This window comes from Boleophthalmus pectinirostris, unplaced genomic scaffold (genome assembly GCF_026225935.1).
Source record: "Boleophthalmus pectinirostris isolate CB_2022bp ecotype Guang Dong unplaced genomic scaffold, ASM2622593v1 HiC_scaffold_8, whole genome shotgun sequence".
Lineage (NCBI taxonomy): Eukaryota > Metazoa > Chordata > Actinopteri > Gobiiformes > Gobiidae > Boleophthalmus > Boleophthalmus pectinirostris.
Genome location: NW_026571515.1, coordinates 30777783 through 30793133, shown reverse-complemented (window position 1 = coordinate 30793133; position 15351 = coordinate 30777783). Strand labels below are relative to the sequence as shown.

The 15351-nt window shown below is 37.7% G+C and overlaps 3 protein-coding genes across 6 annotated transcripts; 1 reads left to right on the top strand and 2 right to left on the bottom strand.

Moving 5' to 3' along the window:
• Window positions 1–452: 452 nt before the first annotated feature.
• Window positions 453–7287, top strand: LOC110164474 (sodium-dependent lysophosphatidylcholine symporter 1-B-like). Its single transcript, XM_020929509.2, has 14 exons — window positions 453–557; window positions 694–813; window positions 1209–1333; window positions 1716–1848; window positions 2358–2436; window positions 2916–3073; window positions 3698–3788; window positions 3849–3970; window positions 4082–4165; window positions 4618–4701; window positions 4793–4905; window positions 5565–5708; window positions 6200–6376; window positions 6646–7287. The coding sequence occupies exons 1-14, from the start codon at window positions 453–455 to the stop codon at window positions 6914–6916; spliced, it is 1806 nt and encodes a 601-aa protein (XP_020785168.2). The 3' UTR covers window positions 6917–7287.
• Window positions 7288–8008: 721 nt separating this feature from the next.
• On the bottom strand, window positions 8009–11335 carry LOC110164521 (syntaphilin). The gene is made up of 5 exons (XM_055166289.1): window positions 11206–11335; window positions 10287–10401; window positions 10086–10211; window positions 9871–10020; window positions 8009–9450 (listed from the first exon to the last, which is right to left on the bottom strand). The coding sequence occupies exons 2-5, from the start codon at window positions 10328–10330 to the stop codon at window positions 8223–8225; spliced, it is 1548 nt and encodes a 515-aa protein (XP_055022264.1). The 5' UTR covers window positions 10331–10401; window positions 11206–11335; the 3' UTR covers window positions 8009–8222.
• Window positions 11336–11645: 310 nt separating this feature from the next.
• Window positions 11646–14951, bottom strand: rad21l1 (RAD21 cohesin complex component like 1). Of its 4 annotated transcripts, none has more exons than XM_055166224.1 (14): window positions 14801–14951; window positions 14404–14559; window positions 14127–14256; window positions 13917–14016; window positions 13704–13807; window positions 13516–13617; window positions 13342–13434; window positions 13171–13275; window positions 12873–13102; window positions 12719–12800; window positions 12442–12587; window positions 12264–12371; window positions 12057–12143; window positions 11646–11960 (listed from the first exon to the last, which is right to left on the bottom strand). In XM_055166224.1, the coding sequence occupies exons 2-14, from the start codon at window positions 14548–14550 to the stop codon at window positions 11781–11783; spliced, it is 1614 nt and encodes a 537-aa protein (XP_055022199.1). In that variant the 5' UTR covers window positions 14551–14559; window positions 14801–14951; the 3' UTR covers window positions 11646–11780. The 4 variants fall into 4 exon arrangements, with proteins under 4 accessions (XP_055022199.1, XP_055022201.1, XP_055022200.1 ...); XM_055166226.1 differs by having other exon boundaries at window positions 12445–12587; XM_055166225.1 differs by having other exon boundaries at window positions 13171–13272.
• Window positions 14952–15351: the final 400 nt, after the last annotated feature.

Below are 15351 nucleotides of genomic sequence, written 5' to 3'. Positions count from 1 at the left end.
GTGTTAAAGATGTACTGTGCAACTTTTCTGATGGGGTCTAATATGGGGTCCACTTGTCTCCATAGAGCTATTATTGCTTTGCCTGGAACATTCCGCAGTGGTATTAAACCCACCTATCTCATGTTTAGTCAATTACAAATTACAGGTTTTAGTGCTCAAAACCTTGAAAAATATGCATTCTCATAGTGTATGGGGTCGCCTCTTCACTACCCCTGAATGTGTCTAAAATATTATGATTTTAAAACATGAATTGTATGTTATTCTAGTTATAAGCAGTATAGTTCTTTAAAGTGTGTTTAGCCCTACACTTGAATCAGAGACTCGACTAATCTAGTTGTCAAACTGGATTCCTGCTCAAAACTGCGGAGCTTGAGTTTAGTGCACATTGGCTGCTGGAAGACTGAAACTCACTTATTGTTTTAGTTTTACTGTTTTCTACATTTTTATAAATAATGGCTGCTCTCACACTGTTTACTGACTTTATCTTGAGATGTAAGGAGAGAGTGTTCAAACAGGCTGTGGTCCGAAAGTCATTCTGTTGTGGCCAGCAGCAGCAGGTAGTATGACTCATGTATTTTGATCTGTTTTTGGCATTTTAGTGGTTTTAATGTCCTACAGTTGAGGTTTAGGCTTAGATACTTATAATGTATTTGTATTTTAGTCATTGTCCCCTGTGTTTCTGTGATTTTTCAGAAATCTAAGGGCATTTCACTGAAGAGGAAGCTCTGCTATGCTTTAGGTGGGGTCCCATATCAAATGACCACAATAGCCATTGGTGTGTCGCTGCAAATTTTTCTTCTGGATGTTGTACAGGTATGACAAGGAATGAATACTGGTATCTTGAAGGGAAAAACAAATAGGTTTACATCGAGTGAACTTTAAACAAATTAGTCCCTGGAACTCAAAGGTTCAGAAACACAGATGGCAAACCACGCAATGTTTACATTTTATTATGTATTTTATATTAATTTGCATATGCCATTTTAGAGCTAGAGTTTGATATAATTTCTCTATAGACTTATTTGATTCCTTTTTTTTGTGGATTGTTTCAGCATTAAATTGCCCATGTTATGAGATATGACTGTCAATCAATAGCTCTAACTAGCTAGGTCATATTGCTGTATTATTGTGGCAGAGAATTGAGTTTTGAGCCCATAATTTAAGAAAGTGAAGTAATTGAAGTTGTGCTGATGCTCTTATTGTCACAGATGGAAGCTTTCTATGTCTCTTTAATTTTGTTTGTGAGTCGGGCTTGGGACGCAGTGACAGACCCCCTGATTGGATATTTGGTCAGTCGTAGCCACTGGACCCCCATTGGCAAACTATCTCCATGGTAAGGAGTCAATATCTTCATCTCATTGTACAATATTCTTCCGGTTTTAATCTCACAGTATGCTTTTTATTGAGAAATTGTGTTCTCCAAAAATGCCCTCACAAACCTTTTGTGCCATGATTATTATTATATTTCAAGATATTTTAAGATTTAATTTGCAAAAACAGAAAGTGCTATTTTAAAATATAATTAATATTATGTTGACTGCACTCCACTTTAGAAAACTTTTACAATATTTCTGCCACAATCTACAATTTCAGATACCTGCTATTAAAAAACATTATAAAAAACTTTCTTCAAACGTTTTTGATTGGGTTAGCAAATGTCGCTTTAAGGCTAGTGTTAAACCTTTCCTTTACTTGTCTCTTATGTTCGTGACCAGGTTGGTTCTGTCCACTCCATTTGCCATCATGTCCTATGTGCTGCTGTGGTTTGTGCCTCATGCCTCCATGTCTGCCCCTCAGATTGTGGTGTGGTTCCTCACTGTGACCTGTCTATTTGAGGCCTTGATGAGTGTGGGTAGTATACTTAAATTATCCTTTTCATTTTATTTTTAATATATGGGTTTAAGATTACATCACAGCACTCTATAGGCCTATAATACGGTTTAATAGAAACAATAATGCTTAAAGGTACATGTTTTGAATGTGTTTTCTTTTACCAATAAAAACTTCTGTAACTGAATAAATGCAAGATAGAGAAATCCCATGCAACTCTATGGAGACAAGCAGGTAACAGGCCCTCCGCCAGAAAAGTTTCATAGTGCAGCTTTAATTTAAGCTATTATCTGGTAAAATAGAAAGAACATAACATTATCATATACTATAAAAATATAATTTGAAGTAAGTATAAATTTCAGTCTTTCAGTATTATGTATTCAATTTAATTTTATTGTGACATCTTCGTAATCTATTATATTCATTCTTTGTCTGACCCATAGACAGTTATTATGTTAGTAATAGCAATGCTCTATGGTCCCAGTCAAATGTTCTGAAGTCATATTTTCCCATATTTTTGTTACCAGTGCTTCCATGTACCGTACCTCTCACTGAACATGTTCCTGGGCGGGACGAAGGGAGAGAGAGACTCTGCCACAGCCTACAGTGAGTGAGCTCAGACTTTCACTGCAAAAATATATAATGATGTTAATATATTATGAATTCACAATAGCTATGTTGTTTTGGAACATTTCATATTCGTTACAGTAGTTTGCAGGTCAAGATTTGATAACTTAATGGTGGTGTTACAGTAATTATAATTTTTATTACAGCAAAATTGATTTGCCAATGGAGAGAAAGTTTTGGACTTATTGATTCTTTAATTGCAACATTCTTAACAAGTTTAATAAAAATAAATAAATGAACAATACTACTAAAAAGTCTGTAGACTAAACTAGTATTACATACAATATCTAAATGTCTGGTTAAGACACCACACAAGATACTCTCAGTTTGATGTCATGATTACTTTGTATAAAAATAAATTTATTTCTTTCAAGATTAAAAGTGTCCTTAAAATACAATAAAACATCAATCTGAATCTGAAGCTAATTCTGTGTTTCTTTCTTTATGAATAATGGCAGGGATGAGTGTGGAGATGGTGGCTATGCTAGTAGCTTCAATAATTCAGGGTCAAGTTGTGGCTGTGTACAACAATGAAAAACAGAAAAACTGTGAAGAACTGGATCAGGCTCAAGAAGCAGCACAGAGCACATCTTCTCCAACACTACTACAAGGAACGGTACCATAAAGAACACAATATCATTCATCTTTCTTTAAGTATCTGTCAGAAATCTATTGTCCTCACTATCCCAGGGGTATTAAGTTACACTATAATCTTCTGTTCTTCAAAAAGTATAGTCATTGTTGTCATACTGTGTGCGCTTTTACTTCACAAGTTATTGTTAGTGGAATATTAATATATATTGTTCCACTCTGTTGCGTTAGTAAACAACATCCACAATACAAAAAAGTCTCTGTGTGAACCGCACACAGTATGTAAATTACATCAGTAATATTAATGACAAAAATACTTTAAAGATGGACTATGTAAATTTTGGGTGAAGGATTTGCTACCTGCTTATATCTATAGAAATGTTATTGCTTTGCCCAGAATGCGTCACAGTATGAGATTCAATTTATTTATCTCTCTTGAGAGATCACCACCACATGTATCCCCGAAAAGTATTAAATTCTTTTAGTTTATTTCCATATTGTTGTGGCAGTGTTCAAAGGTTATGACAACTAAATACAATGGGGCTGAACACATTTAAGTAAAACATAACATGTAATTACTCCTGAAGAAGAATATAACATGGTAAAAGTACTGTACTACACATAATGTCTCTGTGCCCTGTATCTACAGAGAAGAGCCTTTCTGACCTCAGCGTTGGGGATTGCGGCCATATTTTTCCTCTGTAGCCTTGTCATTTTCCTGGGAGTTAAGGAGCAGAGATGTAAGCCACAAAAGACTCAATATTTTATGTAGATAATGAATAACACCTTTTGTTTGACAGCTCCTGATAGCTGTGACGCAAAAACCCGACTTCCCTTTTTGACCTCATTTAAATTACTTGTGCGTTTTGTCCCATACCATCGACTTGTGCTTGGATTCACAATCAGCACACTGGCTTATCAGGTACATTTTAAACTAGGCTCTTCTTTTACTTAATGGTGCCCAAAATATATGCTTAAATACTGGCATCAAGTCAACTACTGAATGTTTTGTCCTCCATCTGTCTCTCTTTAGATCTCCCTGGGTAATTTTGCACTTTTTTGCAGTCACGCTGCTGGGCTTGGAGGGAATTTTCAGCACCTCCTTTTGGTTTTACTCGTAAGATGGATCCAGCGACATACAATATACCATTCACAAATCTATACAAAGCTGCATTCACTTTAATAATTTTCTCCCCAGTATAACCCTTTTTACAGGAGCAGAAATAGTAACTACTAATAAAAATACTTGCTATGTTACTGCAATTGTGTGGATTTCCAGTTGTACTTTTTGGAGTATATTTTTTTAAACTTGTACTTGTACCTCACTTGCAATTTGGTATTTTTCTAATGATGTCATAAGAACCTGAAAAATTCTAGGAGTTACTGCATTCAGATCAAGTACCTATCTTCTGTCACACTACTGTCTCTGTCTCTACAAATACAGCACTGTATCACCTGCTTTGTTTGCCTTTAGCTCAGAGAAAAGTGGATGGTGGTTTAAAACTACTTAATTCTGTATTAAACCATTACATTTATCAAGTTTTGCATAAATGACAGCTTTATCCCCAGGGTTCTGCCTCGATAGCTGTTCCAATTTGGCAAGTTGTTCTCCTGAAAATTGGGAAAAAGCCAACTGTTTTTATTGGATTAACAGTAAGACATAAACACAGATATGTACTTATAGATAATAGTTTTAAGTTGCTTTCTGTTGGCTGTCAATATGGTTGTGTTGTGTCTCTTCCAGCTCTTCATTCCAGCTGTGATCCTAGTGGCCTGTGTTCCCAGTAATCTGACAGTCTTCATCATCATGTGTGTTGTGATGGGCTTCAGTGTGGCTACAGTCTTCCTTCTTCCCTGGTGAGTCATTTTTCTTTTGTGATGCATCTACAGGAGTGAGTCATCACAGCATAGCATAACATCAAATAATATTATATATTTCTCTAATATGAGTCATTACTTTTTGTCTCATGTTACTAAGCCACAAAGGTGGGTATAGTTGTCAAAAATTATACTTAAGTAAAATAAAAATAATATTACTTAAATAGAAGTTTAAACTAGTGGTACAAGGAATTGCTTGCTTAAAACAAGTATTTGGGGAAACTACTACTCAAGTAAGAGTAACTGTCTGGACGTAACATCTGATTTATAATTTGAATCCTGATATGAAGGTTCTGTTCAGTCTGACATGTGTTTAGTTTAGTCATCATGAATCATTTTAAATATTTAAACTGAATTAAAGAAACTATCTATATTTTAGTTATAAAACTTTTTTGAGCAAACCAAGTTGTAGGACAAGTGGGGTGCCGATAGTTAGGTGACACTGAATATTGGGTTAGAGTTAGTGCATATGACAGGTTTGTAATTATTATGTTGTTTGGTGAGTTAAGTTGGCAGTTTGAGGATTACAAGAAGTAACAGTGAGCCCTAAAAAAGAATCCCTTATCTATGTCATCAAGACATAAACTTCTATCCTAAATGCATACAATATAAAGCTTACTTTACTGTTTCTGCTGCAGGTCCATGCTTCCTGATGTGGTGGATGAGTTTACAGTGAGAAACCCCAAATGTACAGACCTGGAGCCTCTGTTTTTCTCCTGTTATGCCTTCTGTAATAAACTGGCAGGAGGCCTCGCTGCTGGAGTCTCCACCATGACATTACAGTGAGTTCAGTGGAAGAAAGTAATAATATTTATGAAATCTTCCAAATATTCACTTAGTTTTGAAAAGCTACTTTTACTTATTTACAATAGGTTTTAGTGAAAGTGTACTTTCTATTCCACTGATTTCAAGTCGAATATAACTTGTTTTGACTATAGCCTCACTTTAGATACACGGTACCAGATGACTTCACAAATCTTTACAAAAAATGTAAAAGTGCACTATGTATACGTTTTCTGGTGCATTTAGTTAGTGTCAGATGCTTGTCTTATGAAAATCTTATTGCTTTCCTTGATTGTTCCACAGTATGGCATAAACTTATCTTTCATTTCTTCAATTACAACTGTAGAAAATTACAGGCAAATCAGCCATGGAGGTGGAGCATCTGAAACTTTCTTTTCTCCATGGAGAAAAGAAAAACAAACGCTCCATCTAAAAACAACTGATATTACTACTACTACTATAGATTTGTTCCTCTTCTCTGTCCTTGCAGATTTGTGGGCTACAAACCAGGAGCATGTAACCACAGCGATGAAGTGGTGACCGCCCTAATTGTTTTGTTTTCACCTGCCCCTATTGCACTACTGATTTTGGGGATGTTAGCGTTCCTCTTCTACCCAGTCAACGAGCGACAGTCCTCAAAGATGCAGGAGCACATCACCACTGTTGAGTAAGTCTTTTTTAGTTAAAAAATGCTTTATTAATAATGTAATCAAATTTAAGAGCTCATAGAAGTAAATTAACACTTTGAAATAAAAATCTTCCTATGTATACCATTCAAAGATAATAAAATGCTTCTTGAAAATATTTTGCTTTAAACTATTGGCTGTTATGGAATAAATAAAGTCTTTGTGAAGGACATCTGACATAGGGAACATAAGGGGTAAACAAAAAGTTAAACTACAAATGTAATGAATGATTTCCTTTTAATTTGTCCAGTTCAATGGTGCTATCTTCCTCATTGGACCAAAGGGAATGCACTTCAGAAGAAACTTTATGTGCTACTGTGACTCCCAATGCAACTGTTTCTATAGATAAAGTAAACATGAACAAATCAAATGATGCTGCTGGAAAGTACAGTCGACCCAAATGTGTTGTCCATCCAAATGTTCATCATCCTTCAGCAGATGACAAGAGGACTACCAGAGAAAAAAATGCGGGCCATTACCCACTTGAGCCCAAGGTCGAGTCTACCATCTCGTGGGTGTAATATCCAAGGATGTAACATTAAATTTATATTGTTTAATAATATCAAAGTACAAGCAACTTGATGTATGGTTTGATTACAGCGGCATACAGAGAAGGCAGGGAACTACTACATACAACAATCCTGTCATGTATTTCCATTCAAGGTCTACAATCTTAAATTATAAAATTTTCTAAAAAGCATAATAGATTGACCTGGTTTATCACTTTTGGACAGAACATTAAAGCACAATTTGGAATTAGAACAGAATCTTTATTTTATTTAAAGCTGTGTTGTTACAAGGTTTACAGTTGTTTTTGTGATTTGTCTGCTTCTTGCACAGTTTTATAAAATAAATAAAACATTTTTTGCATCATTAAAAATTATTAAACCTACCACTTCAAAGTCCTCCCTCATCATTACTGCATTATAAGCCCTGTGCAAGAACAAAATGCATACAATAGAAATGTGCTATTTTAACATTCATTTTTAGAGACAGAACATGTCTATTACCATGTCAACCCTTTAGCCTGATTTCACTTTTTAGATTCCACTAGGTTCCACAAAAAGACAGGCCTTAAATAAAAATAGCTTGTTATTATTACAGTTAGTTTTTTCATCAGTAATACACAACTTAGTACCAATTTTCAGTGACCTTAATCTGTGAATTTCATCATTTGAAATTATTAAAAAGCCAAAATACAAAAGTTAAATATGCTATTACTGTCTATTATGAATAAGCATCCAGGGTCAAACAAACTAAATGTGTTACTAGGATCATATTTACTTTGATTCTAAACCTACTTTTGTAGCTTAGTACTATTCAAGCAGCTTTTCATGGCAAAATAAACAATCATATTGGGGTTACATGCAAGCAGCAGGCAGTAGCAGTCTGAATATTTATGGAAAAAAACATACATATATTGCATTAATATAAAAGAATAGATAATATGACTACACAGACAATTATTAACTCAAGAAGCAATCAAAGCATAGAAAGAGAAAAAAGACAAATATATCAGATGTATGTGTTACAACTAACAAATTTGTCCAAATTAATTAGACAGCCAAAACATAAAACCATGAGAACATTCTAAATAACAAAGAATAGACCCTTTGAATTACTACTAAGAGTAGTAATCCTCTCTTATTGCCAGCATGAAGCTTTTGGCACTGACTCATTTTTTCAATTACTGTTACTTGAAAAATAACATTACTCAATTAGAGGTAAATTGTATTATGATGTGCAAAAAAGTACAATTTCTTCAAAAAAGTCACTCATGTACATGTAGCTGAGTACATGTACCTCATTACTACCCAATTCCAGTTCCTACGTTGTCCCGTTTAGACTGTTAGAAGCACCTCCTCCTCCCCTACCTGCACCCTGCCGTCGAAGAGAATGAAGAGCCACTGCACAGCAACCTCTGAGCAAGGAGCCTATGTGATATACAGGCATATCATCCCGTGGGGCCCCCCTGCACAGCCATGCCATAGTCGGGACCACGGGCATCGCTAAAGCTAGAAGATCGACCAGGAAGTAGCGACTCCAATGGTAACGCTGAGGAGGTACCCTTTCCGTATCCTCTTGTACAGATTCTTCCTTATTGTCTGCTTCTGTGCTTTCATGTTTGTCTGGACTTTGAATTGTGGAGTGTGGTTGAGTCATTTGGGGCGTACTAACAGTAGTAACAGTGTTTTTGGCCTGGTCTTTTGTAATATGATGAGCTGAGGAGTCTACACTGTCTAAATTCTGAATGGGGGATGCACGAGGTAAGGACAGTTGTAGCGTTGGTGGTTCTGACGGTGGCAGATCGGTTGTTGTTGATAAAGAAATTACACTGATCTCTTCAATTACACTGCTGTCTTTGAGCCAAGTCATAGTTGGGCTGCAGGCCTGAGAGCGTACCTCTGTTTTTCTGTCAGAGGGGGCAGTAGATGTCGGGATAGGGTCAGACATGGTAGTTGTTACTGTAAGTGGTGGCTCCTCTTGGGGTAAATGCAGAAATAAGTGGTGATGGGGTAGGTAGCTGTGTCCATTGCATCTACAGGCTGTACTGAGGCTGTGGCAGGAGTGAGACAATGGTAGTAACGCACCACCACAGCAGAGTCTGTCAAAGGAGGAGGAGTGAGGAACATTTGGAGATGTCTGTAAGAGTCCTCCTTGAGATGGGAGGTGCTCTGATAATAGGGCAGCTTCCAAGAGCAGGTGGGTTTGTCCTGATGGTCTTGCTGCTCCATTGGGGTCTGGATGTAGAGTTTCAGTACTCATGCGTTTGTGAGTGGTATTTCGGCTCAAAGTACTTGCAGGCGAGCAGCCACAGGAGCGAGATCTGCCCCCGGGCCGGGCTGCCTGTATGGTATATGGCTTATTGTCGTGGGGATCTGCAGCCCGGACCCCCAGGTTGGACCTCACAGTCTCAACCACTTCCTGAAGGTGTTGGATTTCCCTGCGTGCTTCTTTCAGAGCCAGCTGTGCCTCCACACGATGACATTCCCCTTCTATCCACTCCTCTTGCATTCTGTACAACTGGGTCCTTAAATCATCTATTTCAAAGTCCCTGTAAAAATATACATCATGCAGTACATTAGAAATGATTTATAAAATCTAACCAAAATAAAGTTGCGTTGAATTTTTACTCCAGATGATGGCATTCCTGCCAACCAGCCACATACTGTATTTATTGTCAAAGCACATTGCCAAGGGAGGGACACAACAACACATGCTTGAGAGAGAGGTTGAAGCAGACCATTGCCAATGTCAAATTTATTTCTATAGCACATTAACTTCTGTGACCCAAAATTCTGTACAAACATTCAATAAAAAAGCATTATACATCTCTGAGCTCAGCTCATTAGAATTGCAGTTAAAAAGGTTCATCTACAAATATAGGGAAAAGTAGTAGTAGAATAGTAGGAAAATAGGAAAATCTACAAGGATGCACAGACCCTACATAACCAGGTCAGATATTCTTGCTGACCTGTGTTGTAATCTTTCGGTGTTCTCCCTGAGCCTGGCCCGTAGGTGGCGTATGCACACCTCCTTCTGCTGTAAGGGTGTGAGGTACTGCTCTGGAGTGGGAACCCTGATCCCATGGTTCTCATTGCAGGGTCCATACTTGGCCTGGCGCCTGCATCAAGAGATGGTTTATTTGTGTTCAAGTGAAAACCAAAAGTTGTGAATGTAACTTCTGACCTTGGTGTACTTGGGTGAGTCCTGGCTGTGGGGCTGCCCTCCACTGCTCTCCCTCGACCAGGGTAAGTGTTTGTACTTGAGCCATCACTTTGTGTATATCTGCTACCACTGGTCCCCACAGAACGCCTTCAAAGAAAGTATATCATGACTGTTTGATCAATTTCTGCATTGAATTGCAAGAGTCAGAGAACATTACTCTACCTGCTCTGACAAGAGGACTGCTTCCTACTGGGAGTGAGAGACATTGAGGGTCCTATACAGTTCTTGGCGTATTTGTAGGAGGATCCTAGCAACCCTCAAAACAAGTTTGCATCACCTGTAACATTGAAAATAAAGATTGATTAAAATATTGAAATAATACACACTGAATTGTATTGTATTGAATTGTTAAATATAGTCTATAGAATTGTAGTTTATAGTCATTGATCTGACAATAAATTTGCAATTGCTTATGAAAATATGAGTACAAAATGTTCATATTCATTTATATATGAGCATATAGTTGAAGACTGGGTTTGTAGAATAGGTTTGAACTACCATTGCCCCCTGTTCGTCCTAAATTTAATTTCTAGGGCAGTGAGACATTAAATGTAACCTCCCTCAGTCCCATCTCTGCGCAACAGGTGTGAAGTGCGTTACTGGCGAAAAATACGCAATCCTGTTACGTAAGTGTAAGTCACCGTTGGCGGAGGCGGGTACGGAGTCAATCTGAACGGATAAAAGTATTCCGGAACAAAGAGTGCCATTTGTTTAACATGAAACTGTTTGCATTGTCTCTTCAAGAATATGTCTTTGCACTGGTCATCACGATGCTATGACAAGTAGCTAAAGCAGTGTTAGATAAGCGACAAACGTAACGATTTTGAGTGAGAAATGTTGATTAAATCAACCGAGAACACTTGTACAACATTGCAACCTTCAGCGTTCTGTCTGTACAAGGCTTCTATGGGACGCTGCATGTCATCCCATACAAATTTCATTTACTATAATTAATCGGGCGATTGAATGGATGGCGCTTGCCCCAGATGTGTCCTATTTATTTACCAACAAGGATACCCGGCAGCTTCTTTAAAATGACAAATCATATCTGTTTATTATAGGCGCATAAAAGGAAACTTACATTGTATTCTACCATTACTCCATGTGGAACTTCGCGCACGAGCCCCGGTTTGTAGCAGACTTGACGGAGGAGAGCGTCCCCGGTGGTGCAGCAGCAGAGAGTCCATCCCGCAGCCATGGAGCCGAAGATGAAATCAGGCAACTGCTGTAGCTGTACCGCAGTTTCTTAAAGTGACAGTAACACGAGACCCAAACAGATCACGCCAAGCAAAGTTGAACCACAATCTGTTCCTAGTGAACACATAACACGGGTATTTTCCTGGGGTGGTGGTTTAATTACACTGGAACAGATATTTAATACAAAACCTTTTCCACAAACAAAAATGTAACAAACACATTTAAGTCCCCAAAGAACAACTTGTAGTTACTTACATAGCTAAGAACATAACTGTTAGAACAGCTTTTAAATTAGTGTTAAAATTGAATTATAAATATTAGATATTACCAGTAAATGTTTATTCCAACATTTACATACACCCGAGTCACACAGTAATCAAAGCTGTAAATGTGAAACAAGCTGAAACTGTAGCGTGGTGTGAAGTTAAATCAATTCTAACAAAGGCAATTAATTTCATTTCAGTCATAGAACTTGGGTCCAGGCGTGGCCAGGATGTCCTCATAGGGGGCGATCTGCTGCAGTCTAAGGGCCTGTTGTTTCTTCAGAACCAGGAAACAGAAGAAATTGGTGGCCGCCTGGGACCGAGTGCTCCCTTGACAAAGTGCCTTCAAGCTGAAGAAGGGGTTGTTGTTTTGGCTCTGCAGAATGGAGAAAAATATAATATGTGTGCATGCTTTTATTACATTAAGTAAGTGTAAGTAGTAATGGTATGAGAAACATTAACTGAAGGTTACCATTTGAGTGCCTTGTAAAGCACTAAGAAGCTTTTGTGCTCGCCGGGTTATTCTCCTCTCTCCAAAGTCCTGGCTGTCCAGCAAAGACTACATGAAAATACATGTTTAGAGTTAAACCTCTGCATCTTTGGAAAGAACAGTAGCCATCTGACATACACAAATTGAACCACAATACTTTATTAGACAATGGTTATTAGATATTTGCACCTGTGTGTACAGCGATGTGGAGAGGGACTCCTGCTCTAGGTGCGATTGTTGGACAAACAGGGAATCTTCTGAAGGAAGCTCAGGGTGGGTCAGGTCTGACTTGTCCTCCTAATAATCAGAGTTGTGTAAAACAACAGGAGACAAATGGCAATTTAACATCCTTTAAACGTGGTCCTACTACTCCATGCTCTGAGGAATTCTCTGGTTGGTGTTCATTCATCAGTGTGGGGTCAGTCAGCTCCAATTGGTGTGTGACTTCAGGTTCAACTGTTGAGTATGTGACACTGAATTTCTCTGCATTTAAGGAACTCATGTCTCTGTGAACTATGAAAAAAAAAAAAAAAATGCATCGGGAGCTTTGCAAATCTTTGCATTGATTCATTTATTGAATGTGCATTCAAATGAACTAGTGAACTACTTACAGACATTCCTACTTAAACATTAGAGATACTTACCCTCCTCTCCCTCCTGTCGAAAGGTCTCTGTATCGTCTGGCATGCAGTAATATTTCTTGTAAAAAATATTTTGAGTAAAAACCTATAAAAATGTAATATTTTCATTTATATTCACCCTGAAAAGCCAATTGTAATTCTAAAATCATCTTTGTACCTCAGTGATTTCTGGGGTGATTACATTGGAACAAGGCTGGGTGAACAGTTTGTCTGTGGCGCCACTTTCCTTCCATCTCATCAGCTGTAGAGTAGGTGGGGCCATGTCCAAAGGAGCGATCAGGTCCGAATAGTCCGACAGCTGCTCTTTGATGGCCTCATTGGTCAGCTGCTTCGCCTCATCGATCACCAGCTTGCGCTTCCTTGTCCCCCTTCTTTTATCAAATGTTGCTGGATAATATCAATCATACACTTTTATTTTACAGTTGAGATTAAAATGTGTTGTTTGTATGACATACGTGTAACTGGTACAGGCTCCAGAGCAAAGGCCTCCTCCTCATTTGGGAGCAGAGTGACGTTTGCTGTAGATGGTTCTGCTTTTACTCTATCTTCATCAACATCTGCTAAAAAGCCACATTCTTATTAGTTTTACACTAATAAACATGTTATTAAAGTAAAAATCCTATTGCCTTGATGGTTATGTAGTACGAAAGAAACATCTTTTTCAGGCAGCTGTGGGATAAGAGCTTCAGGCGTTTGCTCATTATTGTCAGTGAGAAAGTCTAAAAAAATAGTCACAAATGTAATCAAAATGTGAAATGTTATGCATATTGGGAAAACAGCTTTACAACATGGTACATTACCAAGTATATCATATCCTTTTCCTTCATCACCAAATGTGTCTGTGTGTTCAGTAAAGCTCTGGAAGCTCACATCCAGCAGGCCAGGATGGTTGCTTTGAATGTCTGCAGAAAAAACAAGATAACAGAAGTCATTACAGATTTATGGATTTTGGCACTTCAAATCAGAAAACTGCATTAGTTATTCTCACCAAAATCTGAAAAGTTAAAAAAGCTGTTGCCAAAATCCTCCTTTAAAGTTATTTCCTCTGTTCGACATTGATTGAGTGAAAAATTATCCTCCATGTCAATATTACTGCACATATTAAGTTAATACAGTAACAGTGTTAAACAATGCTAGATAGTGTTAGATGTCAACACAAACAAAAATTAAAACAATAACTACACAATTACGTTACCATCACCTTGGGTCTGGCAGCTGTGCATCAAAATCTGTGAAATCTTCTATTAAGGTGATGGCTTTAACCGTAGCCTCAAGTCCGTCCACAGGGAGATCAGTCTGACCTGCAGAGAACAAACAGCACATGGATGTCACATAAGAGTTTTAATGAACTGTTTGATGTTGCCTTTGTATCTATTATGATTTGACAACACAAAAGTCTAAATAAACCTACCTGGCCTGAATGCCATTTTTATTCTAACCAAAGCTTCGCTACAATCTGCAAGCAGGTACTTTGTTTTTCTGGAGTATATCCTCACAACTCCAAGAAGAAGATGGCCCGATGTCCTCAAACCAATTTTCATCTAGTCACAGATAAAATGCACATTATTCACAAAGTCCCTGGGATCAGAAGGGTACAAATATTCAGCACAGAAATAAGTTTAGGTGATTGAAACTTCTGAAATAATTATGCTTTTAAAAACATAATTCGTTATGCACAATAAACTTACCTTAGGAGATATGATATCTTTGACAGTGTTTTCCAAATTACACTCAAAGACGTGGGTTTTGGTGAGTTTTCTTTCCCAGTGAGCTGCTAACCAGATTTTAGCAAGTGGGCCTCTCTTAGAGGTAAATAGTTGAGTGTAGAACATCATGTTGTTTTCCTAACAAAGGAAATTAATACATCTTCAAACACAGTAATCTAGCAATTAAATGCGCCATAAACAATTCTCAAGTGTAACGTGTTTTGAGCTGTCGTCTTAGCAAAAAAAAACCTTTTAAAACTTCCCTTAGTTTTTCACAAAATACAGCTTGGTAGTAATAACGGTGTGGGGAAATGATAATAGCTTTACTGATTTTAAGAGAAAATGTGACCTAAAAAAGATAAATTTTGTGCTCTCTTACCTGTTGTGAAAAATAAGTTCGAAACTCCCGCCTTTGGCGCTTGACCCCTGACCCCTGAGTCTGCTGCGCGGAAACCAAAAATCTTGAATTTAATACTGAGGTGAATTTATTACTTCCATGGCGGAAACTTCTTGCCAGTCCGAGAAAGAATTTTGACAGGAGAAACTGAACTAATTCATGAATGCGCTAAAAATCGCCTTTTTCTGGGCTCCAAACTTTATTGCTTTTTCACTGTCAAGGCGCTTTCCTTTTCTGACTTTCCAGACTAGGTCAAAATGATGCCACTAACACTCGAAGAGGGATTTTCTAAATTATGTAATCGTCTGAAGCACGTGATAGGTAAATTGGTTGCGGTTGCATTATAGTAAGTAAGCCCTTTATATACACAGTCTATGAGTAAGCCACATGTTTTTGTCTCCACAGGATCAGTGACCTCGAAGGATAAAGCCATGCCCTGGTCCTGCCAATGCCCAGATGCGACTGATCCAAGGTGACTGTATTTATGAACAGCACAAGTGATGCCTTATCACTCATTTATGCTTTAAAACTGG